General features: G+C 41.6%; 1 protein-coding gene across 1 annotated transcript; it reads left to right on the top strand.

Moving 5' to 3' along the window:
• The first annotated feature begins 6,560 nt into the window (after positions 1 to 6,560).
• On the top strand, positions 6,561 to 8,385 carry LOC129827247 (neurogenin-1-like). Its single transcript, XM_055887983.1, has 2 exons — positions 6,561 to 6,812; positions 6,936 to 8,385. Exon 2 carries the CDS (start codon positions 6,946 to 6,948, stop codon positions 7,612 to 7,614), a length of 669 nt encoding a protein of 222 aa, XP_055743958.1. The 5' UTR covers positions 6,561 to 6,812; positions 6,936 to 6,945; the 3' UTR covers positions 7,615 to 8,385.
• The last annotated feature ends 14,573 nt before the right edge of the window (positions 8,386 to 22,958 follow it).

The following is a 22,958-nucleotide window of genomic DNA, read 5'->3' as shown; positions in this document are numbered from 1 at the left end:
TTCCAGGTTGGTAGAAGAGGAGATTTTAGTTAACAAGTGCCTTTTTGTCATCTGTACATTATCAGTTTTTTTTTACTGACCACTGAAATGAGAAGCCTTTTCAAACCTGAGACAGATCTATATTTAGAAAAAGGTTAAACAAATAACTAAACCAGGACGTGTAGAAGGCTTTCCTCATCAATTATCTTCCTCATTGTCAAAGACGGGTATAAATAGTGAATGTTACACTTTATTACTTGTTGCCAAAGGTAATTTTCCTTTTAAAATGTTTATTTCCAACTTCCATCCCTGATACCGGTTCAGATTTGTTCGAGCTCAAATGGATACAAATTTTAAAAAACTGTATCCCTCCCTGATGCCGATGCTTCTACCACCCCCCCCCCCCCCCCCACCTCTCCTCTCTCTCCCCATCTCCAGGGGCGGACTTAATGATTTGGACGCCCCAGGCAGAGTCCAGTTTGAGCTCCTCCCCCCTCCTATGTGGGTGCACAATTTGTTTTAATGGGGTTTATAGTAAATTGAACTGTAAAAATGTCTTACCTTTTTTAATGTGCCGTGAACACAACCAGTCATGATGTTTTCCATCTGATTGTCAAACAAAACTTTTTATTTTTATTTTTTTAAAGTAGGTTACTTTTGCACCTTCATCCGAAATAATTCCATAATCCAAACGGCCCACCAACTTTCCTTGGTTTCAGCCACTTGTGAATTTATGTCACCAGAGAAAGCATCCGCGAAACCGAGCGAATCGTTCTTACTATTTGTAGCCTACGTATCTGATGACATCACTCTTTTTAGCCAGACAGCAGCAGCACATGCATGTGTTCTGTTTCCACGACGATGGCAGTATTATCAGCAGCACCTGTCTTTATGACTAAAGAAATGCATTTACTTAAGTCATTTTTTACTTTGAATTAAATCGTCTTAAACATTTTCTCTGCCCACTCTAAAAGCACCTCATTGCTGCTTCGAATGGAGCATAGGGGGGCCTCGAGTGGAGCATGGGGGGGCCTCGAGTGGAGCATGGGGGGTCCTCGAGTGGAGCATGGGGGGACCTCGAGTGGAGCATGGGGGGACCTCGAGTGGAGCATGGGGGGACCTCGAGTGGAGCATGGGGGGTCCTCGAGTGGAGCATGGGGGGGGCCTCGAGTGGAGCATGGGGGGGGCCTCGAGTGGAGCATGGGGGACCTCGAGTGGAGCATGGGGGACCTCGAGTGGAGCATGGGGGGACCTCGAGTGGAGCATGGGGGCACCTCGAGTGGAGCATGGGGGCACCTCGAGTGGAGCATGGGGGGTCCTCGAGTGGAGCATGGGGGGGCCTCGAGTGGAGCATGGGGGGGCCTTGAGTGGAGCATGGGGGACCTCGAGTGGAGCATGGGGGGGCCTCGAGTGGAGCATGGGGGGGGCTCGAGTGGAGCATGGGGGGGCCTCGAGTGGAGCATGGGGGGGGCTCGAGTGGAGCATGGGGGGGCTCGAGTGGAGCATGGGGGGACCTCGAGTGGAGCATGGGGGAACCTCGAGTGGAGCATGGGGGGACCTCGAGTGGAGCATGGGGGACCTCGAGTGGAGCATGGGGGGGCCTCGAGTGGAGCATGGGGGGGCCTTGAGTGGAGCATGGGGGGACCTCGAGTGGAGCATGGGGGACCTCGAGTGGAGCATGGGGGGGCCTCGAGTGGAGCATGGGGGACCTCGAGTGGAGCATGGGGGGGCCTCAAACGGATAAATAAAATAAATTATTACTAGTATTATTATTTATTATTATGCCCAGTTGACGAGGCCCCTTGATGTGGGGCCTGAGGCAGTTGACTCTTCTGGCTGTAATGGCAGGTCCACCACTGCCCTTCTCTCCTCTTCTCACCCCTTCTCTCCCCTCCTCTCCTCTTCTCTCCCCATCTCTACCCTCCTCTCTTCTTCTCTCCCCATCTCTCCTCTTCTCTCCCCTTCTCTCTTAACCAGTAGCTTTCAGATGCAAAATAAGCAGACATATGGAGAGGAGGGCTTTCTCCGGCCCTCCTAAAGTTTCAGATTGTATGACAAATCACGCCCCCCCCCCCCCAACCCCTCCCCCCAACCCCACACAGACTCAGCAGACAACAGCTTCATTAGAGTGAAAGAGGGAGTTTTTGCAGCTTTGTCGAGTCAAGCTCAGACTCTTTCCCCTTCTCAATTACTCCATTGTTGGCACCGGCTTCAAGTTATTGCACTCCAAACCATATGGCTCAGTCGAGACGCCACAAGTGATGCCATCTCTGCAACAGAACCTTACCAGAGAAGTCCAGTTCAGGGAACCAGAAAGGCTAGCACCAAGTTGTATTGAAACTTTAATTGGGATATAGTCAACAGTCAACATACAGGGAACGGTTGAATGGAAAATATGGTTGAAACTCCAAAAATGTATTAGTATACTGTTATTACTATGTTATAACCACGATCAGTATTATTATTCAGAAGAATCATGAATCATATGAACAATCATATGAATCATATGTAAAAGGTGATAACACACCATTCAATTCAGAATCCTAGCAAAATAAACTGCTGTTATATAATAGAAAGCCGTCTCCTGGGTGTACAGCACAAAGACGTGGTGTTGCCAACAGCTCTAGGGACCACATCCCTTCCAGGGGCCTATGGCCATACGGTGGTGTTTACTCTGCTGATGAGGTCAGGTTCTACATCACAGTAAAGTATTGCTGTATATTTGTTCCTCTTTTAACGCTGTTTAAATCTGCAGCAAACCGTTTCCTCAATCTGCTCAATCGTTGCCATGGATCTTTAGAATTAGAAGGCGTTTAGAGACACCATGCTCATTGTGGACCCTAATGCAGGGTAAACTAGAGGTAAATTATGCACTTGTGTAAATACATGAAGACAAGTGAATAGGAGTTGTATTTAGACCAGAACATGTGATTGATAGCAGCAGGTTCACGAACTGCTGCAGTTTAGAAACCGCTTCACAATGAGGCCACGTCATTAGCATTCAGACTGCCCTAAATGAGATTCCATTACATTATAATAATAGCACCTGTTTGGAAATCTAATTGAGCTAAGATATTCCCAAATCAAAAATACAGGTATCACAGATAGAAGCATGATTGGCTAACTCTCTCCCAAAACACAAACAAGCAGGTGTATGGTTAAAGATGGCTCCCGGGTGGAGCAGCGGTCTGATTGGGAGTCCCTTAGGGCGGCGCACAATTGGCCCAGCGTCGTCCGGGTTTGGCGGTCAAAGTAAATAAGAATGTGTTCTTAACTGACTTGCCTAGTTAAATAAAGGTAAAAGAAAAATTTGTCAGATTTACTTATTTTGTTATAAGTGTTTTATTCTGTTGTAAGGGATGCTACTTTACCCACACAATCATTCAAACGTTACGTTTAAATAGTATTTTTTTGTGTGCACATTTTCCAAATTAGAGTGAAAAACATTTTATTCAAATTGATAGTCTTTCAATAAATATTGATTTGTTTTCGCCTATATGAAAGCACATATAGCTCCAAACCAAAGCAAGACGCTCGACACTGTTTTGCAGAGGCAAAACCTTGAAATGGGCCTGCTGTCTGTGGACGGATGTTGTTGTCTGCCTATGGGTAGCCTTTACATATGCACCCACCTTCCTCTATTTTAAATGTTTTTATTTATTTAACCTTTATTTAACTAGGCAAGTCAGTTAAGAACAAATTCTCATTTAGAATGACGGCCTATCGGGGAATTGCCTTGTTCAGGGGCAGAACGACAGATTTTTACCTTGTCAGCTCGGGGATTCGATCTAGCAACCTTTCGGTTACTGGCCCAAAGCTCTAACCACCAGTCGCCCCTAATTGACCAAAGTCAACTAATTATGTGTTCATTTGTGATGTGCAGCAATTAACATTGGACCTGAAAAAATAACAAAAGAAACATTCTTTAGAGTTTATTCTATAACATTCCTCTGTTCTCCAGACATGTTGCATGGAATATATCATTAATTTTAAGGTTAGGGGCATTTATCCAGCCTGGTCTTTGGAAGGGTAGGAATGCTGGGTTTTTCTCCAGGAGAATATTACACATATTTATTTGTTTATTTAGAAATGAACACAGTGGGTGTAAAATGGAACTGAACTGTCCAAGAAATCGTGAATCCATAGAAAGATACCACAGTTTGCTACAAATAAGTTTGTTTCCATCACGGTTGTAAGCAAGGGACTTGTTTTCTTGTTCTCTATTTCTGGCTAATGCCTTTACAAAGATGAAAGGGGAGCTTTGAGATGTGGAGAGTCGTATCTGGGTACAATTGAAGCACTGGACTAAGGAATGAATTACCATTGAAAAGTAATGGCCCTATTCTACCCTGCTTGAGTTTTTAACAAGAAGGGAAAAAAACTGTGCTCGCCTGGGCTGCTGCCTGAACGCCAAGGGAAGGGATTAAACAGCGGATTAACATCTGAAAACTCCGTTCAGACTTTCTGACTCAAAGATCTTTTAGCAGACAGTAATCGCGTTAATACCCGGGGATTAATGCTTTTGCAAAAATACAAAATTGAATTTTAATTCAGGTTGTATAAATAGATATGAAATAAATGGAGGAATATGCCGCTAGAGAATGGAGAGAGTCTATCCCCCACACTTCCTTTGCTCTAGTGTCAATAGAGGTATTATGACCTCACCAGTATAACACCTTGCAAAATGCATTTATTTATTCCTAACCACGAGTTTAGCACCTGCCGTACAAATGTGATATTACAACCTACTCTACTTTAATAAATCAGCTTTGATTCAACATAATTCATGCTAAAATATTTCAAATCAAAACGAATAATTCAACAAATTGATCACAGGGGTGGTCTAATAACACAATTGAATAGATTTGATTTTCTGAATGGAATAACTTTTTCGTTCTTATTTGTTTCTATATTTTCTTGAGTTTGAGACCCTACTTTGGGTAATTCGGTTGTTTCACTTTCTCACGTGTTTCTGCTATTGAAATGTAATCACATCTCGTGCTCTTGTGCCTAATCCTGTCACAGCATCACCCAGGCAACCTCTCTCAAGTGTGGGCAGAAAACTCTGCTTTCTCTACCACCCAGACAACTTGTCCTATCCGCAAAACCAGCCTGGTCTCCATGCAGGCTCACACTTCTAGTGCAAACCAACTAAGTCATATTGTAAAAATGTTAACTTTTATCATTTTACAAGAGCAATAAAGCATGACTACCTACGAATGTCCAAACTAAAACAAAAATAGACCTTCAAGCTGTTCCTCGTCTTTGATGTTATTACTGACTGTATTGTAACAGTAAAATCGATCCCGAGCCCAGTAGGTTGGCTCTTCCGAGCACAGCATTTGTCTGTAACAGTTTAACAAGTTATTTTCCTCATAAACCTCCGGCGTGTGGCAACATCATCAATAGTCTTTGTCACAACTACGACTTTTTACAAATGGAAATAATGATCATATAAGGCATTATATATGACATTAGCATGCCCCGAATTTAGACCAACAAATACGCTCAAATTATTTGAGATATAGAATCTAGGAACATGCCTTAGAGCCGGGGTGTTTTGCTCCTGCTAAGACTATTTGAATAAGAATAACGCCAATAGAGTGGCTCAGGCTGAAAAAATGGGTGACAAAAGCCCAGAGGAGCCCGAATTTGGACGAGGGACAACGCGTATACGGAGTGAAAAGAAGTGAGGGGCGACGCGTAACGCCTACAATTGGAACAATTCACCTTATAATCGCTTTGATATATTATACATGGCCGAAGACTCTAAACATTGTGTAATTATTTATAAATGACTGTCCCTCTACCCTCATTATACCGCCAGCAGAAAGGCACTGCAGGTCCCTGGCCAAACTATTTCTAAATAGTGCCCCCATCCACTTTTTCAAAGGAGAGGCGACAACCTGGACATGGAATAAATAGAATAATTAATGGATATTGGTATGCCTGTCTCATAAAGATGTCTTTAAAAACCCTTTAAAAAATTTGTCCAATCCATGCGCTAGACATTTTTACTGCTGTGCCCTTCATGTTTTGAATGTTAATTAGCCAGGGTTGACTGTAGATGTGTGGAGAAAGTTGTGAAGGCCAAGTAACCTGTCCTGTTTTAGATGCTAGATAGGCTATAGCCCTAAAATGCGAATGTTTAAGCATGCATTTTTCTACAGCAACTTTTGTGTTTTGTTCGAAAACTTCGAAAACAGTCTCATTTTCCAACATTTTCAAAATCCAAATTTCATTTCATTTCGATATATAAGAAATGCCTTTTTCTTTTACATATTCGGTTCTATAGGTAATACCGAATCTTGGACAGAAGATAAACGAATTTATTTTTTGGAGCGTGCCCTTGCTTCGGGGGGCTAAGCGCTTCGTCATTTGCTCATCTTCTTCTTTCATTTAACTTTAAAGGTTTAACTTAAAGTGGGCTTGGTGTTTGGTCCAGGGATGGCTAGCAACAGTGGTGCTCGCGTGGCTGGGCAGCGGTCCACTGCTCTCATTGGACGGTCGTGATTACAGGCACGCTTCGACGCGCGAACAAATAACAGGCATACATTATGCTAATGAGATGGCAGTGCGGCACGGGGCAGACCTGATGCACCCCATTCATCCATCCTTCACACAAATGCCTGCGCGAGAGGTGTACGACCATTGTCTGACCAGGGTATATAAGGTATCTGAGGCCAGTCGTGTGCCAGGCTCATTCGCTCACACGAGCTGATTCAAGCGCAAGAGCAAGACGCGTGCCTTGTACTCTTCATTCCAACTACTTTTCGGACTTTGGCTCCTTGCAAGACAACTGATACTGTACCTTCTCCAACCAGATTACTAAGGTGGGTTTCATTCTGCTCCCAGAGTCCTTCGCCATTGCCTTGACTAGGCCTGCTTTCCAAACTTGACCATGCGCTCTTGCATTTAAAGTGTTTAACCCATTCGCTCTCCTCTTATTTCTGCAGGAAAAACATAATGTGCACCGCAATGGAGACCGTTTACTCTGACATGGACAGTTCGAGCTGCGACTACTTTATGCAAGATGACGAAGACTCGTGCAGCAGCATGCACGCTTCCTCCCCGTCATCCTCCATCGGCAAGCCCGCCTCCCCGGCCAGTGACAGCCAGGGCTCGTGCGCTACGGATCTGGGACAGAAGAAGAGACGCAGAGGCAGAGCGAGGAACGAAGCCACCGTTCACGTGGTAAAGAAGAACCGGCGCGTAAAGGCAAATGACCGCGAGAGGAACAGAATGCACAGCCTGAATGACGCTTTGGAGACCCTCCGGACCGTTCTACCGGCGTTCCCCGATGACAGCAAACTCACCAAGATCGAAACTCTGCGCTTCGCTCACAATTACATCTGGGCCCTCTCCGAGACCATACGCATCGCGGATATTGAACAGCGCCAGAACAAGTCACGGGCTGATGCGCCTCTCTTGCTTCCCAACCTGCGCGTGATGGACACCCTGAGTCCGGCCAGCGATGCTTGCTCCTGGAGCTCCAGCGCGTCCTCCTCTTCCTCCTCTCCGTCTTATTGCACTTCAAGCCCCAGCAGCCCAGCCGCCCATGATGACTATGGGTGTTTCCAGACTGATGTTCGACAGTACAGCTACCACAACTTTGTACCAGGCATGTCCTACTAACTGAACTAAAGCCTTACCACAAACTTTTGTAGACTGCGAGATTGTTACAATAGAGTGATAGCAGAATAATGACTGAATGCATTCTTCAGTTAGTCTGTTGAAAGGGACAAAACGGAATGATATCACTGTTTGCCTTAACCCATGTCTCTGTGGGTGTGTTTTATACAGTTGATTTTGTTTTCCTATTTTTACATGCTCTAATTTACATTCGGGGTGAACATTAATTTAATTTTGTCGACTTTTCTAAGTTGCGTATGATTGTTTTGTTAGACGTTTAATATTCCTCAAAAAACATTTGCACTTTTTTTTTTCTCCAGCGCATACGATTCCTATTAGAAGTCCACTTCACAGATCTTGACCTTAACCTCTATCAGACGAGTATTATCACTAAAAAGAAGAAGACAGATTTGCTTTTGTAGACTGAGGTGAAAAGTCAATTTTACAATTAGTAGAGCGATAATGCAGAAAAACGAGCGTGGAAATTCAGTTTCACCGCTCTGATAATAGAGTGAAAGGCCGTCAGAAGACAAGGAGCTGGCCTCATACATTATGGAGATTGACCCCATGAAAACTGCAATCCTGTTCAATAGAAAGACTCAATCCCACGAAGGGTCTAGAGAGGACCCTTCTACGACGGTTTTTAAAACATTTATTTATTCAAGTTTCGCCTGTCATAATGTATTTTGTATATAAATAGATTTCTATTCTATTTACCTGAAAAGTGTGTGAACCATTTTTCTACAAATAAAAATATAACTTTAAAAAAATATATTTCTCAGTGTTTGGACTCTTCGAATGTTTCTTAGTTGTTGGGAGTAGAACACTCAAAGCGTGCTGATAAAGCGCATCGCAAACCCCAGAAACACAACAATCATTGTCATAATTATGAAATTAATTACAAGAGCAGTTAGTTTCCTCGCGTGGCCTGTTCAGGAAACAAACGGGTGTGATTAATAAGATAACGGTTTTAGAGAGCGAGAGCACCGCGGGTGCATCCATCGGTTGAGGTTTTACAGCAGCTCATCACCCATGACCACCATCAGCACTGTTGAATGTATCTTCTTCTGGGACTTTCAACAGGCAAAATAGCAAATTCTAAGATTGTTAATGTGGCCAAATAAAATCTGATATATATATATATATATATAAATTGTAGAAGGCAGATTAAAATAAATATTCAAATTGTTACACTTTACACTGATGAATTACATCGCATCCCGTTTGGAAAATGTATTGATGCCTCTGCATGTGTAGGACCAGTTTATGACATTTTCATTGGAAAGCTTCGATAGAATGTTCTTCTCCCAAACCAGCTACGCATTTAAAGAGGTTTTCCTTAGAGTTGTTGTTGTTGTTGTAATCATCCATCCCGCCCAGGAAATATGTTTCATTTCTAAAGGGATTCAGTTGAAATTCTCCAGTTGGAGGTTCGGCGGCGTGAGGTCCTGCCACGGCTCTTGTATCTGCACGTGTCGGGGATAGACGAGCATAATAGGAATGCTGCCAGCCCTACCGGGACAAGCACGTGCCAATTTACATGAATAAAAAATAAAAAAATAGAGAGGATGTCAGCCTGCCAAGGACCTAATAATATCATCTGACTGTTCACCTCTTCTGTTGGAGTTGTTGTCGGATGTACGTCTTCACCAAGACACTTTTAGGCGTCACATTCCCCCCAACTAACTTGAATTTAATTCAACAAAAGTTTTATACAAGTTTGAATAAACATCAAGTGGCCAAGTTATGTTCTGGGGATTCGTGTCTAGTTAGTTGGACTACGGGATACTGTAATGCAATGCCACCTGGTTCTGGGTTGTGTTGTAGTAATGGGTTCATGCGTCTCATCAGTGGTGGCACGTTATTGTGTACACGCTATGTGAATATAACTCTTTGTTCATATGCAGGAGGCCATGAGCAATAGGACCACCAGGATTAACCGACGCAGAGCTCCTGCACCTGCAAGCTAATTATCACCAGTCGGATCTACGCAGTCCAAAATACTTTTTTAATTGGATTGGTAGCTATTGAAATTATCATTATCAAACCAAAAAACAGCTTAGTATCCATCGGTATTACTAATACCCCTTACACAATATTAGTTTTTAACTGAATATGTTGTTCCATAATGTGGTAGAAGAAGAAGAGAAGGGTATCTGAATATGTTGTTCCATAATGTAGTAGAAGAAGAGGAGAAGGGCATCTGAATATGTTGTTCCATAATGTGGTAGAAGAAGAAGAGAAGGGTATCTGAATATGTTGTTCCATAATGTAGTAGAAGAAGAGGAGAAGGGGATCTGAATATGTTGTTCCATAATGTAGTAGAAGAAGAAGAGAAGGGTATCTGAATATGTTGTTCCATAATGTAGTAGAAGAAGAAGAGAAGGGCATCTGAATATGTTGTTCCATAATGTGGTAGAAGAAGAAGAGAAGGGCATCTGAATATGTTGTTCCATAATGTAGTAGAAGAAGAAGAGAAGGGCATCTGAATATGTTGTTCCATAATGTGGTAGAAGAAGTAGAGAAGGGTATCTGAATATGTTGTTCCATAATGTAGTAGAAGAAGAAGAGAAGGGCATCTGAATATGTTGTTCCATAATGTGGTACACGAAGAAGAGAAGGGTATCTGAATATGTTGTTCCATAATGTAGTAGAAGAAGAAGAAAAGGGTATCTGAATATGTTGTTCCATAATGTGGTAGAAGAAGAAGAGAAGGGTATCTGAATATGTTGTTCCATAATGTGGTAGAAGAAGAAGAGAAGGGTATCTGAATATGTTGTTCCATAATGTGGTAGAAGAAGAAGAGAAGGGCATCTGAATATGTTGTTCCATAATGTGGTAGAAGAAGAAGAGAAGGGTATCTGAATATGTTGTTCCATAATGTAGTAGAAGAAGAAGAAAAGGGTATCTGAATATGTTGTTCCATAATGTGGTAGAAGAAGAAGAGAAGGGTATCTGAATATGTTGTTCCATAATGTGGTAGAAGAAGAAGAGAAGGGTATCTGAATATGTTGTTCCATAATGTTGTAGAAGAAGAGGAGAAGGGTATCTGAATATGTTGTTCCATAATGTGGTAGAAGAAGAAGAGAAGGGTATCTGAATATGTTGTTCCATAATGTAGTAGAAGAAGAAGAGAAGGGCATCTGAATATGTTGTTCCATAATGTGGTAGAAGAAGTAGAGAAGGGCATCTGAATATGTTGTTCCATAATGTGGTAGAAGAAGAAGAGAAGGGTATCTGAATATGTTGTTCCATATTGTAGTAGAAGAAGAAGAGAAGGGCATCTGAATATGTTGTTCCATAATGTGGTAGAAGAAGAGAAGGGCATGTGTCTGAATCATTTCCTCTCTAGTTTTCAGCTCATCCCAGACAGATTGAGTTGAAAACCTCCAACTTCGAACACTCTTCTTCTTCCCTCCCTCCCTCCACCCCCCACACCTTCCTTCCTTCCTTCCTTCCTTCCTTCCTCCACCCTCTTCCCCCCTCCCTCCCCCCACACCCCACACCTTCCTTCCTTCCTTCCTCCACCCTCTTCCCCCCTCCCTCCCTCATACCCCTCCATCTCTTCATTCATGTTTGGAGACGACAGAGGGACAGACATTTCTGGATGGCTTTAGGTCTTCTTAGAGGTACCTCCATTCTGTACATAATTTAACAGCGTCCATTAAACATTGATTGTGTCAAGATGGTAGTAGCAGCAAGTTGCCAACCCTCAAGGCTCATGTTCGCCCAGGATAGGGCCTCTGGCTCAGGGCATTAAGGACTGTCACCCCAGGGAGGAGTGGAGAATTGGGCTCACGTGGGGCAGACAGGGAGAGATGAATGAACGGCAACTGGACACCTAGTGAGTCATAATGTTGCTGTGTAGATTGATTAAACAATAACATCCAAGTGTGTGAGGGGGGGGGGGGGGGGGGGGGGGGATAGCATGACATTTACATTCACAAAAATTGAAGATATGTTAAATACAATTTATGAGAAATCAAAAAGGGATTATTGTGGACTCAGGACTCCAATTCTGTATATATCCAGGGAGCACAGAAACAGTTGAAAATACGTGATTGTCACGTTCCTGACCTATTTATGTTAGTTTGTTATGTGTGTTAGTTGGTCAGGACGTGAGGTTGGGTGGGCATTCTATGTTTTCTGTTTCTGTGTTGGTTTTGGGTTGCCTGGTATGGCTCTTAATTAGAGGCAGGTGTTTGGCGTTCCTCTAATTAAGAGTCATATTTAGGTAGGCGTTGTCACAGTGTTCGTTGTGGGTGATTGTCTTCCGTGTCTGTGTAATTGTTTGCACCATAAGGGACTGTTACGGTTTGTTCGGTTTGTGTAGTCTAATTGTCCTATTCGTGCGTTCTTCTTGTTTTATGTGAGTTCGTCGTATAGGTCTGTCTACACCGTTTGTTATTTTTGTTAGTTTATACAAGTTCGTGTTTTCGTTAAATAAATATGTAATTTCACTACGCTGCGCCTTGGTTCCCTCAATACTCCTCCTCTTCCGAAGATGAAGAGGAGGAGGAATGCCGTTACAGTGATTAAATACATAAATCCACACTAATAAGGTTGAATTGAACTCCAGATACACCTAATATTCCAACCCTCCTCCTCTGATTGATAATATGTCCAACCTTCCTCCTCTGATTGATAATATGTCCAACCCTCCTCCTCTGATTGATAATATGTCCAACCCTCCTCCTCTGATTGATAATATGTCCAACCCTCCTCCTCTGATTGATAATATGTCCAACCTTCCTCCTCTGATTGATAATATGTCCAACCTTCCTCCTCTGATTGATAATATGTCCAACCCTCCTCCTCTGATTGATAATATGTCCGTCCTTCCTCCTCTGATTGATAATATGTCCAACCCTCCTCCTCTGATTGATAATATGTCCAACCTTCCTCCTCTGATTGATAATATGTCCAACCCTCCTCCTCTGATTGATAATATGTCCAACCCTCCTTCTCTGATTGATAATATGTCCCACCCTCCTCCTCTGATTGGTTGATTGTTTTGGGTTGTCACCTCTCTTTGAAGATTAAGTCTATCAGCCGTCTCATCACAAACACAGGGATTAGCTAAAGCTAGCTAACAACAACTCCCTCCACCTGTCCCCCACTACTCCTGCAGATACCCCCTGTCTGTCTCAACCCACACCACCTCAAGGTCAGGGAGGGGAATGATCCCCAGGTTGCAAGCTTTCCCTTAAGGACCCATCAGGACCCATCAGACAGACTCTAACCCCTCACACCTTGTCAGTCTGTCATCACCAGGATGGTTCCTGAAGACCTGAGGTTAGCTGGCAGCTTGGCTGGATGATTAGGAGGGTTAATGACTTGTTGGTAAAATAAAGGCTTATTTTCTGTCTAATTGGTGTTGTCACCAGGTCTAAGTATCACAAACTGCTTCTTAGCACCTAGTTGTCTTGACAGCATGCAATACTTAGCCAACAGGTTGACGGTATAAATAAATCATTATGGAGTTGTTAAGAAAAGAACTAAAACATACTCAAATGAAAAATAACAATAGTACTACTCGCACGTTAAACTATTCCAGATTTATTATGGAGTCAAGAAGTAGTCTAATAAAGACTACAGTCAGAAGAGCTGCTCGTATCAAGTAGTCTAATAAAGACTACAGTCAGAAGAGCTGCTCGTATCAAGTAGTCTAATAAAGACTACAGTCAGAAGAGCTGCTCGTATCAAGTAGTCTAATAAAGACTACAATCAGAAGAGCTGCTCGTATCAAGTAGTCTAATCAAGACTACAGTCAGAAGAGCTGCTCGTATCAAGTAGTCTAATAAAGACTACAGTCAGAAGAGCTGCTCGTATCAAGTAGTCTAATAAAGACTACAGTCAGAAGAGCTGCTCGTATCAAGTAGTCTAATAAAGACTACAGTCAGAAGAGCTGCTCGTATCAAGTAGTCTAATAAAGACTACAGTCAGAAAAGCTGCTCGTATCAAGTAGTCTAATCAAGACTACAGTCAGAAGAGCTGCTCGTATCAAGTAGTCTAATAAAGACTACAGTCAGAAGAGCTGCTCGTATCAAGTAGTCTAATAAAGACTATAGTCAGAAGAGCTGCTCGTATCAAGTAGTCTAATAAAGACTACAGTCAGAAGAGCTGCTCGTATCAAGTAGTCTAATAAAGACTACAATCAGAAGAGCTGCTCGTATCAAGTAGTCTAATAAAGACTACAGTCAGAAGAGCTGCTCGTATCAAGTAGTCTAATAAAGACTACAGTCAGAAGAGCTGCTCGTATCAAGTAGTCTAATAAAGACTACAGTCAGAAGAGCTGCTCGTATCAAGTAGTCTAATAAAGACTACAGTCAGAAGAGCTGCTCGTATCAAGTAGTCTAATAAAGACTACAGTCAGAAGAGCTGCTCGTATCAAGTAGTCTAATAAAGACTACAGTCAGAAGAGCTGCTCGTATCAAGACATTTGTCTGATTAAGAAGTGCTGTGCTTGAAGAGAATAGTATTGATCTCATTGTCAATTCCTTAACATTGTTCTCAATTTAAAACCCACTTTTATGTCCTTTGTCTGATGAAACCAAAGGCACTACAGTGCAATTCTCTCTTACTGCCAGTTTTACATAGGGGTGACATCTTTTTGGATTCCCCCTGTTTCAGTTTATCAACCACACAGTGTGAGGGAGAGAGAGGAATTTGTCAACAGAAGCCTAAAGCTATTTCCTTTTGGCCCCTGAGGAAAAAAGTAAGCTGGCTTCCTTTTTTATCACTTAAGCATTATGCCGCAGGCTCTGCTCTGAGCTATTGTACTGACTGTGTTCCTCCAAGCACTCTGACTAGCTGTTCTCAGACCTCTCACTGTTTGCGGCAGGGGATATAGGTCAATGACGGTTTCATACCAGTTGAGATGGATATAAAGACTAGCAGTGAGTCAAGTGATGGAGGGCACTGTTACACCGAGTTATAATGTCATAACATAGGTTATAACATGAACTCTTCATGAGGATGTTATAATGTCAGTGCATAGGTTATAACATGAACTATTCATAAGGACGTTATAATGTCAGTGCATAGGTTATAACATGAACTATTCATAAGGACGTTATAATGTCAGAACATAGGTTATAACATTAACTATTCATAAGGACGTTATAATGTCATAACATAGGTTATAACATTAACTCTTCATAAGGACGTTATAATGTCATAACATAGGTTATAACATTAACTCTTCATAAGGACGTTTTCTCAAATGAGCACACAGTATCACTGAGCATACTGGTCCGTTGACGTGGATGCTACACTACAGGATTGTTTTGCTAACACAGACTGGAATATGTTCCGTGATTCATCTAATGCCATTGAGGAGTATACCACCTCAGTCACCGGCTTCATCGATAAGTGCATTGAGGACATCGTCCTCACAGTAACCGTACGTACATACCCCAACCAGAATCCATGGATTAAAGGCAACATCCGCACCGAGCTAAAGGCTAGAGCTGCCGCTTTCAAGGAGCGGGACACTAATCCGGACGCTTATAAGAAATCCTGCAATGCCCTCAGACGAACCATCAAACAGGCAAAGCGTCAACATCACATTTCAGGTAAGACCCAGATGCAGACAGTGTCGAAGTAACAAAAGTTCATTAGTAATACTGGGGCAGGCAGAGGTCAGTAATCCAGACAGGGTGAAAGAGGTCCAGAACAGCAGGCTCAGGGTCAGAGCAGGCAGGGGTCAATAATCCAGATCAGAGTCCACAAGGTACAGAACGGCAGGCTCAGGGTCAGAGCAGGCAGAATGGTCAAAACCGCAAAAAACAAGAAAACAGGAACTAGAACAGACAGGAGCAAGGGGAAAAAACGCTGGTAGGTTTCACGAAACAAAATGAACTGGCAACAGACAAACAAAGAACACAGGTATAAATACACTGGGGATGATGGGGAATATGGGCGACACCTGCAGGGGAGTGGAGACAATCACAAAGACAGGTGAAACAGATCAGGGTGTGACAGTCAATACAGGACTAAGGATGAATCCTACTACACCAGCTCTGAAATTCTTTGGATGTGGCAGTGCTTGCAATCTATTACAGACTACAAAGGGAAACCCAGCCATGAGCTGCCCAGTGGTTTGGAGCCTACTAGACAAGCTAAATGCCTTTTATGCTCGCTTCGAGACAAGCAACACTGAAGCACGCATGAGAGCACCAGCTGTTCCGGAAGACTGTGTGATCACGCTCTCCTTAGCCGATGTGAGCAAGACCTTTAAACAGGTCAACATTCACAAGGCCGCAGGGCTAGACGGATAAACAGGGTGTGTACTCAGAGCATGCGCGGACCAACTGGCAAGTGTCTTCACTGACATTTTCAACCTCATTTTCAACCTCTCCCTGACCGAGTCTGTAATACGTTTCAAGCAGACCACCATAGTCCCTGTGCCCAAGAATGCAAAGGTAACCTGCCTAAATGATACCGCCCCATAGCACTCACGTCTGTAGCCATGACGTGCTTTGAAAGGCTGGTCATGGCTCACATCAACACCATCATCCCGGGCCGCCCTAGAAGGCCTGCATCCCTGAGTCGCCTCTTCACTGTTGACATTGAGACTGGTGGTTTGCTGGTACTATTTAATGAAGCTGCCAGTTGAGGACTTGTGAGGTGTCTGTTTCTCAAACTAGACACTCTAATGTACTTGTCCTCTTGCTCAGTCCCACTCCTCTTTCTATTCTGGTTAGGGCCAGTTTGCTCTGTTCTGTGAAGGGAGTAGTACAGAGCGTTGTACGAGATCTTCAATTTCTTGACAATTTCTCGCATGGATTAGCCTTTATTTCTCAGAACAAGAATAGACTGCCAAGTTTCAGAAGAAAGTTATTTGTTTCTGGCCATTTTGAGACTGTAATCGAACCCACAAATGCTGATGCTCCAGATACTCACCTAGTTTTCAGCTGCGCTAACATAATTGCAAAAGGATTTTCTAATGATCAATTATTCTTTTAAAATTATCAACTTGGACTAGCTAACACAACGTGCCATTGGAACACATGAGTGATGGTTGCTGATAATGGGCCTCTGCACACCTATGTAGATATTCCATAAAAATATTTTCTGTTTCCAGCTACAATAGTCATTTACAACATTAACAATGTCTACACTGTATTTCTGATCAATTTGATGTTATTTTTAATGGACAAGAAATGTGCTTTTCCTTCAAAAACAAGGACATTTCTAAGTGACCCCAAACTTTTGAACGGTAGTGTATATTCCAGTCGGTGTCAGAGGAAGGCCCAAAGAATTGTCAAGGACTCCGGTCACTCTAGTCATGGACTGTTCTCTCTGCTACCGCACGGCAAGCGGTACCAGAGCTCCAAGTCTAGGTCCAAGAGGCTCCTTAACAGCTTCTACACCCAAGCTATAGGACTGCTGAACAATTAATCAAATGGCCACCCGGACTATTTACATTGAACCCCCCCCCCCCCCCTTGTTTTTACACATCTGCTACTTGCTGTTTATCATCTATGCATGGTCACTTAACCCCTACCTACATGTGCAAATTACCGCGACTAACCTCTACCCCTGCACATTGACTCGGTATATAGCCTCGTTATTGTTATGTAATTCTACTGTGTTACTTTTTATTTTTACTTTATTTTATTTAGTAAATATTTTCTAAACTCTATTTCTTGAACTGCATTGTTGGTTAAGGGCTTGTAAGTAAGCATTTCACGGTAATATTGTATTCGGCGCATGTGACAAATAAAATTGTATTTTATTTGATATCAATATGCTTTTATTTCCCACATCTGTAAATTGTATATTGATCAGAGTGTTATCTTTCATGATGCAGAAACTGCACGGACTAATAAAATAACCCTGTTCCACAGAAAATCTTTTTTATTAAGAAGACAGCAACTCATTTTATGGGATGCCATAATGCCATAATGCCTTGTCCCTGTAGTTAAACTGATGTCCTGGTTATTTGAGATGGACCACATGCAGCTGTAGTGAAAGACATACTGTGAGTACAGATGTTCACCATGTTAGACTAGGCATATGCCACCCATAACCCGAGGTAGAGACAGGCCAACCTCATTTAGGGGGAGAATGTTCACTTTAGAAGAGGGAGGAAACAATGACACAGAGGGTTCTAGCCCCAGGCCCTGGCTGTTCCAACTGACTGCTCTCAGTACAGAAAGATATCATGTCTTCATTTGTCATAGAAAGACCCAAACGCATACCTACAGCCATATGCCCCTTCCACCAAACACACAACTACAGCCATATGCCCCTTCCACCAAACACACACCTACAGCCATATGCCCCTCCCACTAAACACACACCTACAGCCATATGCCCCTCCCACCAAACACACACCTACAGCCATATGCCCATCCCACTAAACACACACCTACAGCCATATACCCCTCCCACCAAACATACACCTACAGCCATATGCCCATCCCACTAAACACACACCTACAGCCATATACCCCTCCCACCAAACATACACCTACAGCCATATGCCCCTCCCACTGAACACACACCTACAGCCATATGCCCCTCACACCAAACATACACCTACAGCCATATGCCCCTTCCACCAAACACACACCTACAGCCATATGCCCCTTCCACCAAACACACACCTACAGCCATATGCCCCTCCCACTGAACACACACCTACAGCACACACACACGTAGGCATACAGATGAACACACACATGCCTGCATTTATTATATGCATTTTTTACAGTACTCTCTTCTCTTTCGTGTAAAATATACTTAGCTGAGAAAATCCAATTTCCTTTTCAGTCACAGAAGGAGTACTGTAATATAATGTAGTACTGTAATATAATGTAGTACTGTAATATAATGTAGTACTGTAATGTAGTACTGTAATGTAATGTAATGTAGTACTTTAATGTATTGTAGTACTGTAATATAATGTAGTACTGTAATGTTGTACTGTAATGTAATGTAGTACTTTAATGTAATGCAGTACTGTAATATAATGTAGTACTGTAATGTAATGTAGTACTGTAATGTAATACTGTAATATAATGTAGTATTGTAATATAATGGAGCACTGTAATATAATGTAGTACTGTAATATAATGTAGTACTGTAATGTAATACTGTAATATAATGTAGAATTGTAACATAATGGAGCACTGTAATATACTGTAGTACTGTAATATAATGTAGTACTTTAATGTAATGTAGTACTGAAATATAATGTAGTACTGTAATATAATGTAGTACTGTAATGTATACTGTAATATAATGTAGTATTGTAATATAATGGAGCACTGTAATATAATGTAGTACTGTAATGTAATACTGTAATATAAAGTAGTATTGTAATATAATGGAGCACTGTAATATAATGTAGTACTGTAATATAATGTAGTATTGTAATATAATGTAGTATTGTAATATAATGTAGCACTATAATATAGTAGTAGTACTGTAATATAATGTAGTATTGTAATATAATGTAGGTCTGTAATGTAATACTGTAATATAATGTAGTATTGTAATATAATGGAGCACTGTAATATAATGTAGTACTGTAATATAATGTAGTATTGTAATATAATGTAGTATTGTAATATAATGTAGCACTATAATATAATGTAGTACTGTAATGTAGTACTGTAATATAATGTAGTACTGTAATGTAGTACTGTAATATAATGTAGTATTGTAATATAATGTAGTATTGTAATATAATGTAGCACTATAATATAATGTAGTACTGTAATGTAGTACTGTAATATAATGTAGTACTGTAATGTAGTACTGTAATATAATGTAGTACTGTAATGTAGTACTGTAATATAATGTAGTACTGTAATCTAATGGGGTACTGTAATATAATGTAGTACTGTAATATAATGGGGTACTGTCATATAATGTAGTACTGTAATATAATGGGGTACTGTAATATAATGTAGTACTGTAATATAATGGGGTACTGTAATATAATGTAGTACTGTAATATAATGGGATACTGTAATATAATGTAGCACTGAAATATAATGGGGTACTGTAATATAATGTAGTATTGTATTATAATGTAGTACTGTAATATAATGGGGTACTGTAATATAATGGAGTACTGTAATATAATGTAGTACTGTAATGTAGTACTGTAGTGTAGTACTGTAATATAATGGAGTACTGTAATTTAATGTAGTACTGCAATGTAGTACTGTAATATAATGTAGTACTGTAATGTAGTACTGTAGTGTAGTACTGTAATATAATGGAGTACTGTAATTGAATGTAGTACTGTAATGTAGTACTGTAATATAATGTAGTACTGTAATATAATGGAGTACTGTAATATAATTGGGTACTGTAATATAATGTAGCACTGTAATATAATGGGGTACTGTAATATAATGCAGTATTGTATTATAATGTAGCACTGTAATATAATGTAGTACTGTAATATAGTACTGTAATATAATGTAGTACTGTAATGTAGTACTGTAATATAATGTAGCACTGTAATGTAGTACTGTAATATAATGTAGTACTGTAATATAATGGGGTACTGTAATTAATGTAGTACTGTAATATAATGGGGTACTGTAATATAATGTAGCACTGTAATATAATGGGGTACTGTAATATAATGTAGTATTGTAATATAATTGGGTACTGTAATATAATGTAGTACTGTAATATAATGGGGCACTGTAATATAATATAGCACTGTAATATAATGGGGTACTGTAATATAATGTAGTATTGTATTATAATGTAGTACTGTAATATAATGGGGTACTGTAATATAATGGAGTACTGTAATATAATGTAGTACTGTAATGTAGTACTGTAGTGTAGTACTGTAATATAATGGAGTACTGTAATTGAATGTAGTACTGTAATGTAGTACTGTAATATAATGTAGTACTGTAATATAATGGAGTACTGGAATATAATGGAGTACTGTAATATAATGGGGTACTGTAATATAATGTAGTACTGTAATATAATGGGGTACTGTAATATAATGTAGTATTGTATTATAATGTAGTACTGTAATATAATGGGGTACTGTAATATAATGGAGTACTGTAATATTATGTAGTACTGTAATGTAGTACTGTAGTGTAGTACTGTAATATAATGGAGTACTGTAATTGAATGTAGTACTGTAATGTAGTACTGTAATATAATGTAGTACTGTAATATAATATTATTATTATTATTATAATGGGGTACTGTAATATAATGGGGTACTGTACTATAATGTAGCACTGTAATATAATGTAGTACTGTAATATAATGTAGTACTGTAATGTACTATTGTAGTGTAGTACTGTAAAATAATGGAGTACTGTAATATAATGGAGTACTGTAATACTACAAAGTCATTGAAATCAATTGAAGATATTTTTCTTTTCATTTTATTATGCTCAGGAATAATACATGGTCAGAATTCAACTTGTTAGGGAACACACTAGCGAGACGCTTGAAGGTAAGTGTGTAGCAATGTAGGTAAGTGTATAGCATTGAAGGTAAGTGTGTGTGTCAGGCAAGGCAGCAGGTTACAAGTACTCTTGACCATGATAAGTGCTACCTAATTAGTCTGGAGTGGCTGGAGAGACAGAGCGAGAAAGAGAGGGAGTGCTACCAAGAGAGAGAGAGAGAGAGAGACAGAGAGAAACAGAGAGAGAGAGAGAGAGAGAGACAGACAGACAGAGACAGCGAGACAGAGACAGCGAGACAGAGAGAAAGAGAGAGGGAGAGAGAGAGACAGAGGGAGAGAGAGAGAGAGAGAGAGAGAGAGAGAGAGAGAGAGAGAGAGAGAGAGAGAGAGAGAGAGAGAAAGAGAGAGAGAGAGAGCGAGACAGAGACAGCGAGACAGAGAGAGAGAGAGAGAGAGAGAGAGAGAGAGAGAGAGAGAGAGAGAGAGAGAGAGAGAGAGAGAGAGAGAGAGAGAGAGAGAGAGAGAGAGTGGGAAGCGATAGAGGGGTGGAGGAACACCTACCTGAATGGATACGCACTGTCACCTACGCCCGCAAAGCGAGCGACCCTACCCCACCCCACCCCATCCCGCTTCCACCTCCCTGAAACAATACTTTTCTCTTCAGACAAATGGAGGGCGACCAGGTGTCCACAGAGCCACAGGAAAGTGTCAATCAAGAGGTTAGCCATCCAGCTAGCTGCCCATATTCAGTTTGATTCCTCTCCAAAATAGAGGTGTGTCTAACCTAACCCCCTGCCCTGCCCCACTCTGAGAGGAGGTCCTCAGAGACCAGAGAGATAAACATCAGAGAAACCAGATCTTCATCCCAGTACTCAGGATAAACAGATGGGATGTTTCTTCTCAAATCACGAGAAGATAACCTCTACCCCTCTCCTCCCATCTTTTACTGTCGGCGTTTGCACCTGTACCCACGCCTCAAGCGCCAGATTGTAGAAGATCATTCTAGTTGCACTACGCTGATTCAATCTCTATATTTGTTTAATCATTTATAAATTCCACTGTGGATGTTATAATTGATTATACACCAGAAAAGGGGTCTTCTGAATACATAAATCTCATTTTTGCTAGTGAATATACTGTATTTTATTAGATATGTAATACCTATACAATTCAGTTATATAAATCTATTTACAAATGCAAAACGTGTATTTGCTTTCTCTCAAGTCAAAGTGAGAACAGAAAAAACACTGGAGCCCTGTGACCTGAGGTGACCTGTGGCCTGAGGTTGACTGTGGCCTGAGATTGACTGTGACCTGAGGTTGACTGTGGTCTGAGGTGGACTGTTGCCTGAGGTTGACTGTGGTCTGAGGTTGACTGTGGTCTGAGGTGGACTATGGTCTGAGGTTGACTGTGGTCTGAGGTTGACTGTGGCCTGAGGTGGACTGTGGTCTGAGGTGGACTGTGGTTTGAGGTAGACTGTGGTCTGAGGTGGACTGTGACCTGAGGTGGACTGTGGTCTGAGGTTGACTGTGGCCTGAGGTTGACTGTGGTCTGAGGTTGACTGTGGCCTGAGGTGGACTGTGGTCTGAGGTGGACTGTGATTTGAGGTAGACTGTGGTCTGAGGTGAACTGTGACCTGAGGTGGACTGTGGTCTGAGGTTGACTGTGGCCTGAGGTTGACTGTGGTCTGAGGTGGACTGTGGTCTGAGGTGGACTGTGGCCTGAGGTTGACTGTGGTCTGAGGTTGACTGTGGCCTGAGGTGGACTGTGGTCTGAGGTGGACTGTGGTTTGGGGTAGACTGTGACCTGAGGTTGACTGTAGTCTGAGGTTGACTGTGGCCTGAGGTGGACTGTGGTCCGAGGTTGACTGTGACCTGAGGTGGACTGTGGTCTGAGGTTGACTGTGGCCTGAGGTTGACTGTGGTCTGAGGTG

This window comes from Salvelinus fontinalis, chromosome 29, assembly GCF_029448725.1.
Source record: "Salvelinus fontinalis isolate EN_2023a chromosome 29, ASM2944872v1, whole genome shotgun sequence".
Lineage (NCBI taxonomy): Eukaryota > Metazoa > Chordata > Actinopteri > Salmoniformes > Salmonidae > Salvelinus > Salvelinus fontinalis.
Note: the sequence above shows the minus strand (reverse complement) of the source record. Positions and strands in the feature narration are given on the sequence as shown.

What these genes read in the sequence shown, in the direction of transcription:
- LOC129827247 (XM_055887983.1), top strand. Translation starts at nt 6,946, where the DNA reads ATGTGCACCGCAATGGAGACCGTTTACTCTGACATGGACAGTTCGAGC.